We start from the raw sequence: 18,075 nt of genomic DNA on the forward strand, positions 1-18,075 counted from the left end.
AGGAAGATGGAGATGAAGCTGACAGAGCATCCTCTTCTGCAGAGGTCCGATATATGACTAGACTCCCAGAGGGCAGGCATGCTGAAGGAAATACTTCAAGTGAATTAGGCCCATTGCTGCTGCTTATTTTTAAATTTATCACCCAATATACTTTAGGGCAATGATTTTAAAAAAGTATTGCTTTTAGAGATGAAGGGAGAGGGAGAGAGAGAAACATCAATGATGAAAAGAATAATTAATCGGCTGCCTCCTGCACACCCCCCATTGGGGATCAAGCTTGCAACCTGGGCATGAGCCCCGACTAGAAATCGAACCCTGACCTCCTGGTTCCAGTGGGTGGGAGTGGGGGCCCAGGTGCGTGGGGCCCAGAGGGCCTCTGGGTGTCCCTCAGCCCCGCGCCCCACTTTGTTTTCCAGGTGCTGGGAGAAGAGAGCGCCTTGAAAGGTCACCCTTTCATTAGTTTCTCCCATATATTTACTTTCTCCTGGAAGCTAAAACCCCTTCTCCTTTGTTTAATTACTTCTCCACAATTTATCACCCTTTATAAAAATGGTATATAGGCTCCCACGCTAAACAGATTCTTTGGGTTTTCACTTTTTTGTGAAGCCCCCATGTGCATATAAAATAAATGTTTCCTTCTGTTAATGTGTGTTCTATCAATTTAATTCACAGGGCCTCAGTTGCTGAACTTAACTGGGTAGAGGAAAGTATTTTTTTACCTTTTTGATAGCACCAAAACCTGCTTAGTCATTGAATTTCAGCATTATGTAAGTGGAGATAATCCATATATGGTACATAGTAATTTAGCTCCATGAATGTTAGCTGTCATTATCAGGGAGAGAGAGTTTAAAATCAGTAGCCTTCCTCCTTTTCTCTAGAAATAAAACATAATTATTTTTTTAAAATATATTTTATTGATTTTTTTTTTTTTTCCAGAGAGGAAGGGAGAGAGATAGTCAGAAACATCAATGAGAGAGAAACATTGATCAGCTGTCTCCTGCACACCCCCCACTGGGGATGTGCCTGCAACCAAGGTACATGCCCTTGACCAGAATCGAACCTGGGACCTTTCAGTCCGCAGGCCAACGCTCTATCCACTGAGCCAAACCGGTTAGAGCTAAAACATAATTATTAAAGAAGTACCTAGCTGGTTACTGCTATCCAAATTGAATATATATGTGTATGTGTATATATATATATATATATATATATATATACACATATATATATGTATATATATATATGTATATATATATATATATACACTAGATTCATAACTGTTTTCCTGTACTATATTTCAGCCATGACTGCCAAAGATTGCCCATCATTGTTGGGCTTTGGAACCACAAAAACATTCAAAATTCCCGTTGAACATTTGGATTTCAAGTACATTGAAAAATGTTCAGACGTTAAACATTTGGAAAAAATTCTTTGTGTGCTTAGGTAAGCATTTAAAAATCCTTTCTAGTTTCACTTTGTCAGTTTTAATTATATTGTTTTTGCCTTCTAAAAGCTGAGGCTGCATTAGAAACGTTGGAAGACATTTTCAAGTTTCGCTATTGTTCCTTGTATTTTCCCATATTAGGTCCCACAATAGTGGTTTTGATCCTGTGGTTAGTTTGCAGTGGTCTGGCTGGGTGTACTTCCTCCGTGCCCCATAGGCTAATTTGAGGAGGGCCTTTTTCTTGCTTCCTTCACATTGTCTAGGAAAAGGTAACTGTGGGAGTCGCCAGGAGGATGTAGGGTAGCTCACCAGCCTACGCTGATAAGGTTATTTGGCCTCTCCCGCTTCGTGCCATCTGGTGACTCTGTGAGCTGGTCACTTGGAGGATGGCGGGGAAGCCAGCCCGGAGGCCGGAACAGGAAGCAGGGAACCCGGCCTTCTCTGGTTAAGAACCCCACGGTGGTGATTCTTAAACTTTCATATACACGTGGTTGTTAAAAATGCAAATTTGAGGGTCCCATTCCCAGAAATTCTACTTTGGGAAATCTGGGGTGGGGCCCAGGAATCTGTGTGTATTTTTTATTTGTTTTGTTTGGAATCTGTGTTTTTAACAAGTGCCTGGCTAATTGGCATGCAGGTGGTCAAGGGAACCCACTTCGAGAATCACTGCCCTGTACCACGTATTTCAGGTTTCTTGGGGGGTTTTCCCCTGGGGAGTAGCCTGATGTTGCAGAAGCACGTGTGGAGTGTGGCATCCCTACGGTGGCATCTCTGCGGTGGCTCTTTTCTCCCCCGGACCCTTCATCTTACCACCGTGTCCTTCGCTTTTTCTCTCTCGTTACCTTTGGTGTCATGTCCTCCCTAGGCAGCCCTGCTCGTCCCCAGCCAGAGTTGATGTAACAACCTCATCATTTCTGAAATGGAAATAGGAATCATGCCATTGCTTTCCCTTTTGTTTTTCTCAGCAGTATAAGAACATATTCATGTATATTTGACCAAGGACTGATCAACAAAATGAGAAGTTTACGGGATGAAAGTGTTTGAAAGCCATAGTAATAATGTTGGCTCTAAGAAATTCTATGAATAGCTTCATGAAATTATATTGCATTGACTTGGAATGATGGTTTTTTAATTTTACTTGAAAATGGGATATATTTCTATTTTTCTAAAAATTTAAAAGTGAACAGACTTACAGGAGAAGGGCAAAAATTGATTTTCTTTTTTTTTAAATATATTTTATTGATTTTTTTACAGAGAGGAAGGGAGAGGAATAGAAAGTTAGAAACATCTATGAGAGAGAAACATCGATCAGCTGCCTCCTGCACACCCCCCACTGGGGATGTGCCTGCAACCAACGTACGTGCCCTTGACCGGAATCGAACCTGGGACCAAAGCTCTACCCACTGAGCCAAACCGGTTAGGGCTGATTTTCTTTTTAATAATAATAATAATAATAATAATAATAATAATAATAATAAAGGCAAACTAGAACAGATGTCTCCATTTAACCCTCTAAGAGAGGAAATCTGTTTCCTGGTTGTATTTAGAGTCCTGTTGTTCTGAACTCTTCCTCTGCCATTTTCTTCCCATCCCTTTGCGGGGAAGGGGTGGGAGTGGGGGAATAAGCTAGGAGCTCCTCCTTGGAAAGGAAGTCCAGAGTCTCACTTTCTGCCTGCCTCTAATATTGAATCTCCATTTTTAAGTTTAAAATTACCTTATGTACAAAAGGAACATATGTGTGTTAAAGAGGAGAGGAAATGTTATTCATTCACCTTGTAAAGTGTGTGATGGAAATGTGTGTCTTTGGAGCGCCTTCTTTTCTTCCGTTGCATCCCTGCGCGGATGAACAGATGATAACGGAGGTTGCACGGGTTGAGGAAGGTGCGTGGGAGCAGCAGCCCCACATGCCACCGCCTGCCGGGCAGTCCTGAGGTCTCCGCAGAGCTCCTGGGCGCCGTGGAACCCAGCCTGCAAACCGCTGGTCTAGCTGATCCCTGAACAAAGCGGCACCTCTAAAATTCTGTACTATTTTTTAAGGTCTGGAGAGGAAGGATATTATCCTGAACTTATAGAGTTTTGTGAAAAGCGCCTTCAAGGATTGGCTCCTCAAAGTAGAGCTTTGAGGAAAGACAAACCTGCAGCGACAGAATCCAGTTTCACAGCGAGAGAATGGGAAAAAATTGATGGCGATATAAAGGTATAGATCAACACCGGTTTTTGTGACATTGTCATGTTGTATATATGTCTACCTCACTTATCCAAAATTCTAGGTTTCTTTTTTGTCAGCCAAAGGCTTTTTAAAAAAATATATTTTTATTGATTTCGTAGAGGAAGGGAGGAGGGGGAGAGAGAGAAATAGAAACATTGATGATGAGAAATAATCATTGCCCGGTTGACTCCTGCATGCCCCCCACTGGGAATCAAGCCCTCCAACCTGGGCATGTGCCTTGACTGGGAATCGAACCCTGACCTCCTGGTCCATAGGTCAACCCTCAACCACTGAGCCAGGCTGCCTGGGTTCAGAATGCTATATTTTTAAAAACTTTCATCAGCTTTCTCACTTTACCATTTTATTGACTTGAATTTGAAAATCTGGTTATTAATATAGCTACAATAGTGGTTTATGTTTAGAGTTCTTTGACTTTATTTTTGGGGGATAAAACCTCATTTTCTAAAAACAGTTCATTGATTTTTAGAGAAAGAGGAAGGCATGGGGGCGGGGTGGGGGGGAGAGAAACATTGATGTGAGAGCATAACATTGATCGGCTGCCTCTTGCATGCCTCAAACCCGCAACCATTCAGCACATAGGGTGACACCCAACCAATGGAGCCACATCGCCAGGGCAAAACCTTTTGGTTTTAGTTGCAGAGCCTGCTTTTACCCCAACTGTGTATTCTTTCAGGTCACTTTTTTAGTCAGTCTCCTTCTCATCCCCCTTTCTTTCATGTCTGCCTTGCCACTTCTCCTGCATTTCCCATTCTCTCTCACTCCTTTCTCTCTTCTGCAATTCCTCCTCTCCCTTTCTTCCCTTTCTTCCCTTACTGTGTTTTTATTCTCCTGCTTCTCCTGTTTGCCCACCTCCATCCTCCCTGCCTTCTATACAAATAGGACAGGTAACAAGAGTTTATTTCTGTATCCCAGTGCCTATTTTAAGAATGTCTAGCAAATATTACACCCTCACTATATATTTGATGAAAAATAAATAACAGAATTTCACAGATAATAAAGAAATATCCTACTCAGTATTTTCCTGGCACCAGTGACAATTTATTTTATTTATTTTTCTTTTAATATATTTTATTGATTTCAGAGAGGAAGGAGGAGAGAGATAGAAACATCAATGATAAGAGAGAATCACTGATTGGCTGCCTCCTGCATGCCCCACTGGGGATCAAACCTGCAACCTGGGCTTGTGCCCTGACCAGAATCAATCCGTGACCTCCAGGTTTCTGGGTCAATGCTCTACCAGTGAGCCATGCCAGCCAGGTGACAATTCAGTTTAATGAACATTATTGTGAACCTGTTATATGCCAGACACTGTGCTATGTTCTGGAATCACAAAATGAGATTAAGACATAGGCTTTGCCCTTAAGGAATTTACAGTGTGGTGAAAGGGATGAACATTAAATAGATTATTTTAAACCATTATGCTAATACATGGAGGGGGAACATTTTATCTTTTTTTTTTTTATTGTTTTATTGCTTAAGAGGGGGAATATTTTTAAACCAAACCGGAAGCTCAGAGAAAGCTTACTGGGAGAGATGGTCAATAAGATCTTGCAAGATAGTGAGAAGTAGGAAGGCCAACAACAATATGAATTTACTTAATAATACTGAGCTGTACACTTAAAAATGATTAATAGGGTAAATTTTATGATATGTGTATTTTCCCCAAATAAAAGAAGAGTAGGAAGGGCATTCCAGGTAGAGAGAATGGCACGATCAAACTGTCACCTAAAAAACTGACTGATCCATGGGAAATTTTGATAACATAGTCTTTTCTAATGCTTGGTTAATTACTTAAAATTGTATATTTGCCTTCATTTTCCTCCTTTTTCCCCCCTCAGAATTGGGTAACAGAAATTAAAAAAGAAGAAAGTAAAATATATTTTCATGAAACTGAAACATTTCCAGCAAAGGAAGAAAATTTGCCTCCAGTTCGTGGTTCAAACAGCCGTCTTCATGTTGCCAAAGTAGGCCTTTTCGTGCGGGGCATGGTGGATAGGGGAAGAAGGTTGTGTATGAGGAGAGCTATCTCAGTTTTGTCAGTGCAGCCAAACGGTGATGTGTTCTAGGAGAGCAGGGATTTCTTTCAGCTTCATGAGTAGACCATTGTTCATTAATTGATGAATCAAAATAAAACCGCCTTTTCTTTTGGAGACTTGCATCTTAGATTAATTGCCTTTCTTCATTTTTCTTTTGCTGTTGAGTCTCTTCTACTCTGACCAGTTTTTTGTGTTGTTTGTTTGTTTTTAACTTTATTTCAGGAGGAAGGTTGAGGGAGAGAGAGATAGAAACATCAATGACGAGAGAGGATCATTGATTGGCTGCCTCCCGCATACCCCACACTGGGGATCGAGCCCACAACTGGGCAAGTGCCCTGACCAGAAATTGAACTGTGACCTTCTGGTTCATAGGTCAACGCTCAACCACTGAGCTACTCCACCTGGGCAAGGGCATATTTATTTATTTATTTATTTATTTATTTATTTATTATTTTTTGTTAATCCTCACCCAACGATATTTTTCCATTGATTTTTAGAGAGTGGAAGGAAGGGAGAGAGAAACAACACATGTTTTTAATATTCTGTATGATAAAATGGGAAGTATGCAGAAAGCATTTCACTGTGAAGTGAAAGATGATTGTTATCTCAAGAAAAGCACTTGTGTGATTGAGTTGGCAGCTTCAGTCGCCACTTTTTTCTGGAATAAATTTTTCTCCAAATATTTATGATTATTCAGACTTGGTTTTTTGGCAGACATTGCGTTGAAAATGAACAAAGTGGGCCTGTCACTTTAACCGACAGTGCTTTTTGCCAGTGATAATACCTGAGCTTTCAAGTACAATCTAGAAGAGTATTTCGTATTCTTACGTGGCTCTTGAATACCTGCTTGTGACAAAACAATTTCCCGTACTCAGACTTTTCTGATGAGCTCCATGAAGATATTAGCAGATATGGTTTTTTATTGTATGATGAAATGTATGAATATTTGGAAGATCTGCTTAACTCCACGTGACCAATGCACCATGTTACAAAACCGCTCAAAATGGTTTCAGATTATGACTAACTTCTAAGAAATAATTTAAGAAACTATTTGTGAGCATAATGGCTATTGTTTGCTTCTCTCCCACTCCCTCTGGTGCTTCCATTGGGCATGTGACCGAGGTTGGGCCACTCGCTAGCACCAGGCTAGTGCTTGGTCAGGGATGGGCGCATGACCCACGCTAGGCAATCAGAACCCTTCCCTGGGATTTCTCTAAAGATGGAGAGCAGAGTCCTTTTCCTTTCTGATTCGGAGGCCTGTGAGGTTATAACTCTAGGCTGCTTGTGGCCATGTTTTCTACTACATGGAGAAAGCAAGTAGCCAGCAGGGAAAACAAAATCAGTAAGCAGAGAGAAGCAGGGATGAGGAAGGGGTGGGGAGAGGAATTGGAGAGAGACCATATGACTCTTTCATCCAGCAATATCCCTGTCCTGCCTTTCATCAGTTTGGTTACATAAGCCAGTAATGTATTCTTTTTAAATACAATTAGTCCAAGTTGGGTGTCTGTTATTACAAACAAACCAGCTTTGAGTAATACAGCAAAATATTCTCCAATGCCTAGGTTTTAAAAGAATGAGTGATAGTGTATTACTTTTTTATTATAAGAAAATCACTAATAATCATTTCACATGTGATTTTTAAAAATTTTATGTATGTGCTTAAAGTCCTATAGATTGCTCTGAGATTAACTACAATTTTTTTAAAATATTTTTTTATTGATTTCAGAGAGGAATGGAGAGGGAGAGAGAGATAGAAGCATCAATGATTAGAGAGAATCATTGATCGGCTGCTTCCTGCACACCCCTTACTGGGGATGAAGCCTGCACCCAGGCATGTGTCCTAACCTGGAATCCAACACTGACCTCCTGTCCATAGGTTGACGTTCAGCCACTGAGCCATACCTGCTGGGCGAATTAACTACAAATTTAAAATCCTTTGAAGCTTGATATATATTCTTTTCTTAATAATTTTAATACTGGATTTGTTATAATTTAAAGGGTACGCCTTTTTCTTATTCATTCAGTTTTCTTATTAATCCAATTCTTCACATTGCATTTATAATAAAACCTGCTAATCTTATATTAAGTATGTCTCATAAAATATGTTTTTATTCTTTTAGGGAAAATATTCTAAAAGTAGATCAGCTAAAAAGAATATTCCAAGGGATTATGCAGAGTGGGATAAGTATGTTTTACATTTTTTATGTAAAATTTGTCACTGAAAACTTCTCTACCACAAAATACTGTAATAAGTTCTTAATTATTATAAACCTGAACATCAAGAATAGTAAGGTACTTCAGTAGAGTACTCAGAGTATATAGTCTAAGCACTCTTGATCTTGTTTTTCATTAAATAAAAATCTCCTGCATCCTTTTGTTTATGAGAGCAACCACAAATAAATAATATAATCCTTATACCTATCCAAAATAAAAAAGAACAAAAATTTTAAATTGAGAGATTAAAAATGGCGGCAGAGTAAGTGGATGCTGTGGGGACATGCTCCCAGGAACAAACTGGAATTACAACTAAAATACAGAAAAACTTACTGAATAATCAATGGAAAACTCGCAGGCAAGAACTCTGATATCCGAGGAACGAAAGTGGAGACCGCATAGAGACTGATTCATTTTGTATATTGTAAAAAAATAAAATAGTTAAAAAAAATTTAAATTGAGAGAAATGTGTTACAATTTTAATTACAAAAATCTAAATAGTTTAGATCTGATCAATGTTTCAGTTTTCACTAAATTACATGGTTAATAAAGAAAGAATACAGAAAACTTGTAATATAAGCTATTATGCATTTTTGGAATGTGTGTTTAAAGGCATGGTGATACAAATACAAGAATATCATTAGTATATTTTAATGTATTGTATTGTACTTTTTTGTTTTTATTCTTTCTTTTAAGATTTGATGTGGAAAAGGAATGTTCAAAAATTGATGAAGATAGCAAAGAAAAAACTCTAATAAACAACAAGTCACATTTGTCTAAAATTGAGACAAGACTAGACACAGCAGGTAATTGGGGAAATATAAGAACAATTTAGTAGTCTTTAAGTTTTTAAAGTTATAATAAAAACTGTCAAACTAGAGGACATTCTTTCTTTTTCTTAAGTGGTTGCCTCCCACACTGGGATTAAGCTTGCAGCCGAAGTACATGCTCTTAACTGGAATCGAACCTGTGACCATGGGCCAATGGTCCATGGGCCAATGCTTTATCCACTGAGCCAAATCAGTTGGGCAAAGGCTTTCTCTTTAAATGGTACAGATTTTCATGACAAGTTTATGCATTTTCTCCTAAAGTTGACCACTTCTAACAAATTCAGATCTATCCTTTATTTAATTTTATATGATTAACAGTTATACTTCTTAAATTTTAGTAAGACTTAAAAATACAAATTATTTTTTACTGTAATTAATTTGTTTTTCATTTCTTTTTTTTTTAATCCTCTTTTTCTTCAAATCCCTCAAATTTATTTTCTTTTTGCTTCAAAACAAAATGATGGAACAGTTTATTTGTTTTCATTTGAAGTCCATAGGCGTATAGTACCTTTAAAGAGAAACAAAATCAGTCATAAAATATGGAAACCCTCAAAAATTGTGAATGATTAGAAAAAAGAAAAGAAACATTACTAAATTTAGGAAATCATTTCTTTTCTTTTAATTATTTACAATTTTCAGCTTCTCTTAAAATAAGCATTCTTGGATTTAACATTTTGTAAATATTCTATTAAATTATACGTTTACTTAAAGCAGGTACCATTTGTTTCTAGGTCTGACTGAGAAGGAAAAGGATTTTCTTGCTACTCGTGAAAAGGAAAAAGGAAATGAAGCTTTCAAGTCGGGAGATTATGAAGAGGCTGTGAAATATTATACAAGGTGAGCAGATTTTTGTGTGGTTTAAACTTGCTATTTTAAAAGAAATGGTAGCATTTAAATTTAATTATTGAAAGGATATAAATAAGCTAAATGGCCTATGTCAGACTCACTCAAGATATTGTATTTATCATAAATTCACTTCTGTTTCAGCATTATTTTGTATTGGTTTCAGGTGTAAAGCATAGTGGTTAGAGTCCAGGGGTGGGCAAACTTTTTGACTCGAGGGCCACAATGGGTTCTTAAACTGGACCGGAGGGCCGGAACAAAAGCATGGATGGAGTGTTTGTGTGAACTAATATAAATTCAAAGTAAACATCATTACATAAAAGGGTACGGTCTTTTTTTTCAATAGTTTTATTCATTTCAAACGGGCCGGATCCGGCCCGCGGGCCGTAGTTTGCCCACGGCTGGGTTAGCCAATCATATACATTACAAAGCGTTCCCCCAGTATTTCCAGTGCCCACCAGACACCCTCCATAGTTATTGCAATGGCATTGCCTGTATTCCCTGTGCTGTGCTTTACGGCCCCATGACTTTTATAACAGCCCTAACCTTTTCCCCCAGCCCCCCAACACCTTCCTCTCTGGCAACCACCAGTCCCTTCTCTGTGTCTACCACGCTGCTTTAACTTAAGCTGCGTTTCTCTGCCTTCTCGGATTTACCACTGGCCTGCTTGTTGCCAATGAGCGTTTGTTTTATAGGAGCATATCCGTGCTTCCCACCGTAGCAGCCTATAATAATCGAGCTCAGGCAGAACTCAAACTGCAGAACTGGAACAGTGCCTTTCAGGATTGTGAAAAGGTCTTGGAGTTAGAGCCTGGAAACGTAAAAGGTAAAACATATGCAAAGGACGCTTTTCAATTTGCAGCAGGATCTTTAAAGACTCTTTGTAGACACTCACTATGTTCACACTAAACATATGTCAAATAAACTCAAGTTTCTATATGGAATCATTACCTTCATAAAGTTACTTTTAATGTCAAGTTTAACTTGGAATTTAAGTCCCTGGTTTTGCATTGAAGTAGCTGATAATTTCAGAAGATTCAATAAAATATATGTGTTTTTTAAAGAACTATCTCAAGCTTGCATTTAACTATGGGGTTTTTTCTTTCCATTTTTTATTTTATTTTGTAAAATACATATAAAATTGACCATTTTAATCATTTTTAAGTATACAGTTCAATGGTATTGTTGTGCAGTCATCATTACCATCCATCTCTCTCTCTCTCTCTCTCTCTCTCTCTCTCTCTCTCTCTCTCTCTTAATTTTTATTTATTTCAGAGAGAAAGGGAAAGGGAGAGAGAGGTAGAAACATCAATAATGAGAGAGAATCTTTGATTGGCTGCCTCCTGCACACGCCTTACTGGGGATTCAGCCCGCAAACCCAGGATGTGCCCTGACTGGGATTCAAACCAGCAACCTCTTGGTGCATGGGACAGTGCTCAATCCACTGAGCCACACCAGCCGGGGCAAAATGATTTATCTTTATATTTCCATAGTTCGTCCTTCCTCCCTCTCCCTCCCTTCCTCCCTCCTTCCCTCCCTTCCTTCCTTCTTTCCTTCCTTCCTTCCTATTTATTTATTTCTTTCTTTATTAGAGGCCGGGTGCACAAGATTCGTGCACTGGGGTGGGGTTGGGGAGGGGGCGGTCCCTCAGCCCTGCCTGCGCCCTCTCGCAGTCTGGAAGCCCTCAGAGGATGTCCAACTGCCACAGAGCACCACCGCCGCTGTGCTTACCAGCAGTGAACCCTGTGAGAGTGTACTGACCACCAGGGGGCAGCTCCTGCATTGAGCGTCTGTCCCCAGGTGGTCAGTGCACATCATAGCAACCGGTTGTTCTGCCATTCGGTTGATTTGCATATTACCCTTTTATTATATAGGATTTTTAGAGAGAAATAGGGTAAGAGAGAGAAAGAGAGACAATCGGTTTTGTTGTCCCACTTATTTATGCATTTACTGGTTGTTTCTTGTATGTGCCCTGACCGGGAATTGAACTGACAACCTTTCAGTGCACAGGACAGTGCTCAACTAACTGAGCCACTCCAGTCAGGCTCCATAGTTCATTTTAAAACTAACATCAAATTGGTCAAAATTATGCTTGAAAATAGCACATTAAAATATGTCAGATATAAATTTCTCACTTTTCAGAATTACTAAGCCTGATTCTTTTCAAAATAATGACTTATTACACAAATTCTCTCAGTATATAATGGATAATGATAGGATTAGAAAGGCATTTATTTTCAGGATTTAATAATTATTATACATTCAAACATATTTAAAAAGCGGATGCAAAGTACCAAAGTACTTGATTTCTTTTTTTTTTTTTTTAAATATATTTTATTGATTTTTTACAGAGAGGAAGGGAGAGAGATAGAGAGTTAGAAACATCGATGAGAGAGGAACATCGATCAGCTGCCTCCTGCACAACTCCCACTGGGGACATGCCCGCAACCCAGGTACATGCCCTTGACCGGAATCGAACCTGGGACCCCTCAGTCCGCAGGCCGACGATCTATCCACTGAGCCAAACCGGTTTCGGCAGTACTTGATTTCTGAACCTAACTGACTTAATCATCAGGATTCTCTGTTATCCATGTGAAATACCTCCTTCTGGTTATTTTAGAACTTGCTATAAAGACTTCACTACTGACCCCATATTCTGAGTCAGATGCTGGTCAGTAATATCCTACATTTGAATAAATGATTTTCAAAGTTTTCAGAGAGTGGTGAAATAATGCTAGTGGTGATTATAAGGAGGCAAACATTGTTTAACGAGAAGCCTCCATTATGTCGCACAGCACGGAATCTCTCAGCCCCTGGGGGAGCTGGCAGGGCCTGGGGCTGCCAGAGGGCCAGGTGGTTGGAGGGGACAGGTGCCTGGTGCAGCCTCTTGTTTACCTCAGTACCATTTTCTGTATGTGCGACAACATGAGAATGGGTGTCGTTAAGCTTTGCACAATGGCATCCTAAACCGTTCTGTGCTACTTGTGTTCTTCCACTTAAAAATTTTTTAACTATAGCGCCATATGTTAAAACAAGCAACTTATTTTAGTAAAATTTCAGCTCTTCTGCGCCGTGCCACTACATTTAAACATCAGAACAAGCTCCAGGACGCGATGGAGGATTTGCGCCAAGTGCTGGATGCTGAACCTGATAACGAGTTGGCCAAAGTAAGTACAGAAAGTGATTCCTCACAGAATTCCGTAGTTTGCTGCTTCTGTGTTTATGTGACATCAATCTTGCTGGACACATGATGCTGAGGATTAGGTTACAGATTTAACAAGTAGGTACATCCCAGACACCCCTAAGAGGTTAACATCAATTTGAAGTGGAAGAAAGCAAGCTCTTAAATTGTTCAGAACTGTAAACCTACTTCTGAAGGACAAATACTCAGTTTTTTTTCTTTCCTGCAATGCTGTAGGCAGTGGTTTTCTTTGAGCTAATTCCAATTTATTATGCAGAGCAGTGTACACGTTTCCTGGGCTTAGGCACGAGCTTGATGGCCATAAAAGAGGGTTTCTCTCTGTAACGTGCATGCAAAGCATGCATCACTGACACGGACTGACTCAGATGTGCACTGGGCAGGTGTGTGTGTGTGTGTGTGTGTGTGTGTGTGTGTGGCGGGGGCGGTGTGTGGTAAGGCCTTGAAGAGTAGAGTAAGTGCTGAGAACTGTGAAGGATCTGAGATTTTACCCTACTTGAAATTAACAAGGTGGCCGAGAGGAATATACAGGATTCCTGGGTCGGACACAAAGGACTTGGTTGCAGCATAGCAAGCTGATGAGCTTCAAGTCCATGTCAGTTCCCCTGGCTCCCAAGTCTCAGGGGGGTAGCACAGAAACGCCCAGGTAGATGCTGCACACTCAGTGCATTCGTGTCCCAGCGGAGGCATCCCCAGGTTTCATGGAATATAAGCACATCTGCCCAACTAACGTGAGAGGGAGACATTATCTTCATTTTCCCAGAGAGCAAACAAACCTGCTCTTTCCTCTTTTTCCCAAGGCACTTCACGGAGAGATACTCTATTTTCCAAGGCATACATCCTTAAAAAGATAGTCTGGCGTCGTTTAGTTTCTCTGCTCACAATGTATTCAGAAATGAGAAGTTCATGGAGCACTGTATTCCAACAAGCAGTTCCAGTTTTCCTCATACGCCTGCTGGGTATCTATCTATCTCTGAATGGCAGCTAAAGTCCCTAGAGCATCAACTGCATTTGTCAAACCAACATTTAAGGCCCAGTTTAGGAACACATCTTTTCCCCATAGTATTTTCTTTTTTCAACGGTATGTTTAATATATATGCACATGAACATATCTAGGAAGATGATCATCAGAATACCAAGTGTTACCTAAGTGGCAGATAATTTTTTCTGCCTTTGTTATACCTGTTAATGCTTTAGGTTTCTTACAATAACCATGTATGTCTATAATCAAAGCAACAAAGTTGTTTGAAAAAGAAAAACAACAGACTGCCATGAAAAGTCTTATGTTAATGATCATTGTTCCCTTTTTAGTAGCTTCATATTCTTGCCTGAAAGAATAGTTTTATTTTTTTATTAAAGGAAAACATCTTCTTTTTTTTTTAATATGGTGATTATGTTGCAGAAAACCCTGTCAGAGGTTGAAAGAGAGCTGAAAAATTCTGCGCCTGCATCTAAGACTCACACCAAGGGGAAAAGGATGGTTATTCAGGAAGTAGAAAACTCAGAAGATGAAAATGGAAAAGAAAGTGAAAGAAAACATGAAGATGGCAGTAGAGATAAGAGTAAAACATTTTTTCTCTTTTGGTTATGTAAAATACTACTTTTTTATGTGACGAGTTAGTCTATCAAACTTTTTGTAGCTTTACCTTGTAAATCCACAAGCAGGTTTATCCTTAATCTTTTTCTTAATATAGCTCATTTTTCTTTTCCCTTTATTTATTTTTTATATATTTTTTTTAAAAATTGATTTCAGAGAGGAACAGTGAGGGAGGGAGAGAAATAGCAATGATGAGAATCATTGATTGGCTGCCTTCTGCATGCCCCCTATTGGGGATTGAGCTTGCAACCCAGACATATGCCCTTGACCAGAATTGAGCCTGGGACACTTCAGTCCGCAGGCCAACGCTCTATCCACTGAGCCAAACTGACTAGGGCTCATCTTTTTCTTAATATAATCTCCAAACTCATTTTTTCTTCTTAACCTGACACTGTTTTCTAATGCTCAATTTAATTCCTGATTATCTTTTTTTAGAATTGATTTCAGAGAGGAAGGGAGAGGGAGAGAGAGATAGAAACATCAATGATGAGAGAGAATCATCATTTGGCTGCCTCCTGCACATCCCCTACTGGAGATCAAACCTGAAACCTGGGCGTGTGCCCTGACCAGGAATCATTTCTGATTTTGTCATTCATGGCCCCAAATTATTTTGTAGATTATGGAATATATAAAAATATGTAAGATTCAGAAAACAAAAGTTTCTTGATAAGAAGAATATAAATTTTAAGACCAGTTAGTTCCCTTTTATCAGGAAAGCAAATCAAGATTAAGTAGAATAGTCCTAGCTGGTTTGGCTCAGTGGCTAGACTGTCAGCCTGCGGACTGAAGGGTCCCCGGGTTGGATTCTGGACAGGGCATATGCCCAGGTTTTGGGCTCAATCTCCAGTAGGGGGCATGCAGGAGGCAGCTGATTAATGACTCTCATCATTGATGTCTCTCTCCCCCTCCCTTCTTCTCTGAAATCAATAAAAGTATATTTAAAGAAAAAGATTAGGTGGAATAAAAAGTTGGAAGCCATTTTAAAGTCACCCTTTTAAAACGAAATAAAATGAATGGAACTATTTTATGCTTACTTCTACCAACTTTTATTGTTAGATGGCTTGTAAAAAGAGATCTTGGAGCCTCGGACAAGACAGGAGAAATTCAAGTCACTATTAGGAAAATAATGTTAAAGTCCGGAGGAGATCATCGAGTTGGAATCTTTGCGGGTGGTTTCCCATTCCACCACATTCCAAGAAAGAATTGTTAGTCATTATGTGGCAGGCGGCGGGAACAGCAGCGGCTGTCTGACCAGGGGGGTCAGACCAACCTGAGTTCAGCAGCCTCGGTACTTGGGTTCTGGCCAGAAAAGAATTCAGAGCCAAGAGAACATTTATTTGTTAAATCACAGAGGTAGAGAAAGTAATTCCTAGAAGAGATGGGCTTAGGAAGGCAAGTTATGGAGGCAAAGGAAGGGCCCTTGGGGCCTGGGGCAGGGAGGAGGAAGGAAAAGGGAAGGCACCTGTATGCTCTCTGGAGGGAGAGCGCACGGGTTCCTCCATCCTAAGGGTTTTAGGGTGGAGACTTCAGGGCAGGTCCCAGGGGAAGGTTTGAATAGAATGGTCAGCAGCTTTCCAGGTGTGTCCTTCAGGGCTGTGGTCTCCACTGATTGATGGTGGCACCAGGGCAGGGGGTCTTTATTCAAAGCAGCTGGTTTTGTTGCTTCTCTGGGCCTGGAGCTGAAATACAACTGAGGCTTAGATGTTACCTCTAGGGGGGAAAGGTCAGGGGTTCCAAACCCAGTGACCACTAATACGCTTGGGGAGGAAAAGTCACCATGGGGCCGAGGTCCCACCCTACCATTGATTGTCTGTTGCCAGGCACCTGGGCTTGCAACTCTGGTGACCTTCTGACCTGGCCCATGGTCCTGGCCCTGCTCATGTCCAACTGCCCACCATAGATAATACCACATTTTCTTTATCCATTCCTCAGGTGGCTGCTATGAATATTCAGGTTTATGTGTATGGACATGTTTTTGATTTTCTTGGGTATAGGAGTGAATTGCGTGAGTTATATTGTAACTCTGTGTTTAACTTCTTGAGGAACTGCCAGACTGTTTTCAAAAGTGGCTATAGCATTTTATATTCCCAGTGGCCATGTCTGAGGATTCCAGTTTCTCTACATTCTCGCAAACACTTGCTATTGTGAAGTGGTAATTCCTCACGGATTCAATTTGCATTTCTCTAATAACTTATTGTATTAACCACTTTTTCATGTGTTCATAAGCCATTTGTATATCTTTTTGGATAAATGTTATTCAAGTCCTTTTGCCATTTTGCAGTTAGATTACTTGCCTTTTTATTGTTGCACTAGAGGCCCAGTGCACGAAATCTACGCATGGGTGGGATCCCTAGGCCTGGCTAGCAATCAGGGCCTATTGGGGCCAAGCTGGCCAGGGCCTGCCAGCTGCTGGCTGGAGCCTAGGGACCTGCTGGCTGCCAGACGGGGCCAGAGGGATGGGGGAGGGACGGGGAGAGGTTGGCTGGCTGTGGGAGGTTGATTGTGGGAGCGCACTGACCACCAGGGGGCAGCTCCTGTGTTGAATGTCTGCCCCCTCGTGGTCAGTGCTCATCATAGTGACTGGTGGACCGGTCGTTCTGATCATTCGATCGTAATGGTTGCTTAGGCTTGTATATATATAGATCATAAGTCTTTACATATTTAGATAGTAGATTCTTATCAGATAATAATTTGCATATTATTTCTTCCATCCAGTGGGTGGTCTTTCTACTTTCTCGATTACATCTTTTGCTGCACAAAAGTTTTACATTTTGATGAAGTCCAATATATTTTTCTTTTGTGCTTGAGCCTTTTGTATCATATATAAAATCATTGTTAAATCCAAGGTCATGTAGATTTATCCCTATGTTTTTTTTCTAAGAGTTTTATGATTTAGCTCATATTTTGGACATTGATTTATTTTGATTAATTGTGGTAGGGAGGAGTCCAACTTAGCCTTTGCTTTTTTTTTTTTTAACATGTGGAAATTCAGTTTTCCCAACATCACTTTTTAGAGACTATTCTTGACACTTTTGTCAAAAATCAATTGGCCATAGATGTATGGGCTTATTACTGGACCCTCAGTTCTATTCCATTGGTCTGTCTGTCTTTATGCTAGTACCACTCTGGATTGTTTTTGTTGTTAATCCTCACCCAACGATATTTTTTTCCAATGATTTTTTTTTTTTTTTATAGAGAGTGGCAGGGAGGGATGGAGGGGGGAGGAGAGAGAGGAAAAATAACACATCGATGTGAAAGAGACCCATTGATTGCCTCCCTCACTCACCAGGGATGGAATCTGCAACCCTCTGTGCCCGGGCTGATGCTCTAACCACTGAGAAATACTGGCCAGGGCAGCACCAATGTTTTGATTACTATAGCTTTTAGTAAGTTTTGAAATCAGAAGTATGAGTCCTGCCTGGCTGGTGTGCCTCAGCGGTTGACCCAGGAACCAAGAGGTCACTGGTTCTATTCCTGGTCAGGGCACATGCCTGGGTTGCAGGCTTGATTCCCAGTAGGAGGCAGCCAATCGATGATGTTCCTCTCTCTCATCGATGTTTCTCTCTCTCTATCCCTCTCACTTCCTCTCTCTAAAAATCAATAAAAACATATTTTTTAGACAAAGAAGTATGAGTCCTTTGATTTTGTTCTTTTTCAAGATTATTTTGGCTACTTTGGAATT

General features: G+C 40.1%; 1 protein-coding gene across 1 annotated transcript in view; it reads left to right on the forward strand.

Annotated features, from left to right (window-relative positions):
• Window positions 1-18,075, forward strand: part of SPAG1 (sperm associated antigen 1) — a 52,870-nt gene that overhangs the window by 2,303 nt on the left and 32,492 nt on the right. The window contains exons 2-10 of the mRNA XM_081111119.1: window positions 1,302-1,443; window positions 3,482-3,641; window positions 5,513-5,638; window positions 7,831-7,895; window positions 8,621-8,730; window positions 9,486-9,591; window positions 10,293-10,423; window positions 12,658-12,764; window positions 14,199-14,358. Of these exons, the coding sequence (XP_080967245.1) occupies window positions 1,304-1,443; window positions 3,482-3,641; window positions 5,513-5,638; window positions 7,831-7,895; window positions 8,621-8,730; window positions 9,486-9,591; window positions 10,293-10,423; window positions 12,658-12,764; window positions 14,199-14,358 (1,105 nt within the window). The 5' untranslated portion in view covers window positions 1,302-1,303. The remainder of the gene's footprint in view (window positions 1-1,301; window positions 1,444-3,481; window positions 3,642-5,512; window positions 5,639-7,830; window positions 7,896-8,620; window positions 8,731-9,485; window positions 9,592-10,292; window positions 10,424-12,657; window positions 12,765-14,198; window positions 14,359-18,075) is intronic.

Source organism: Myotis nattereri (assembly GCF_964212035.1).
Source record: "Myotis nattereri genome assembly, chromosome: 17".
Classification (NCBI taxonomy): domain Eukaryota; kingdom Metazoa; phylum Chordata; class Mammalia; order Chiroptera; family Vespertilionidae; genus Myotis; species Myotis nattereri.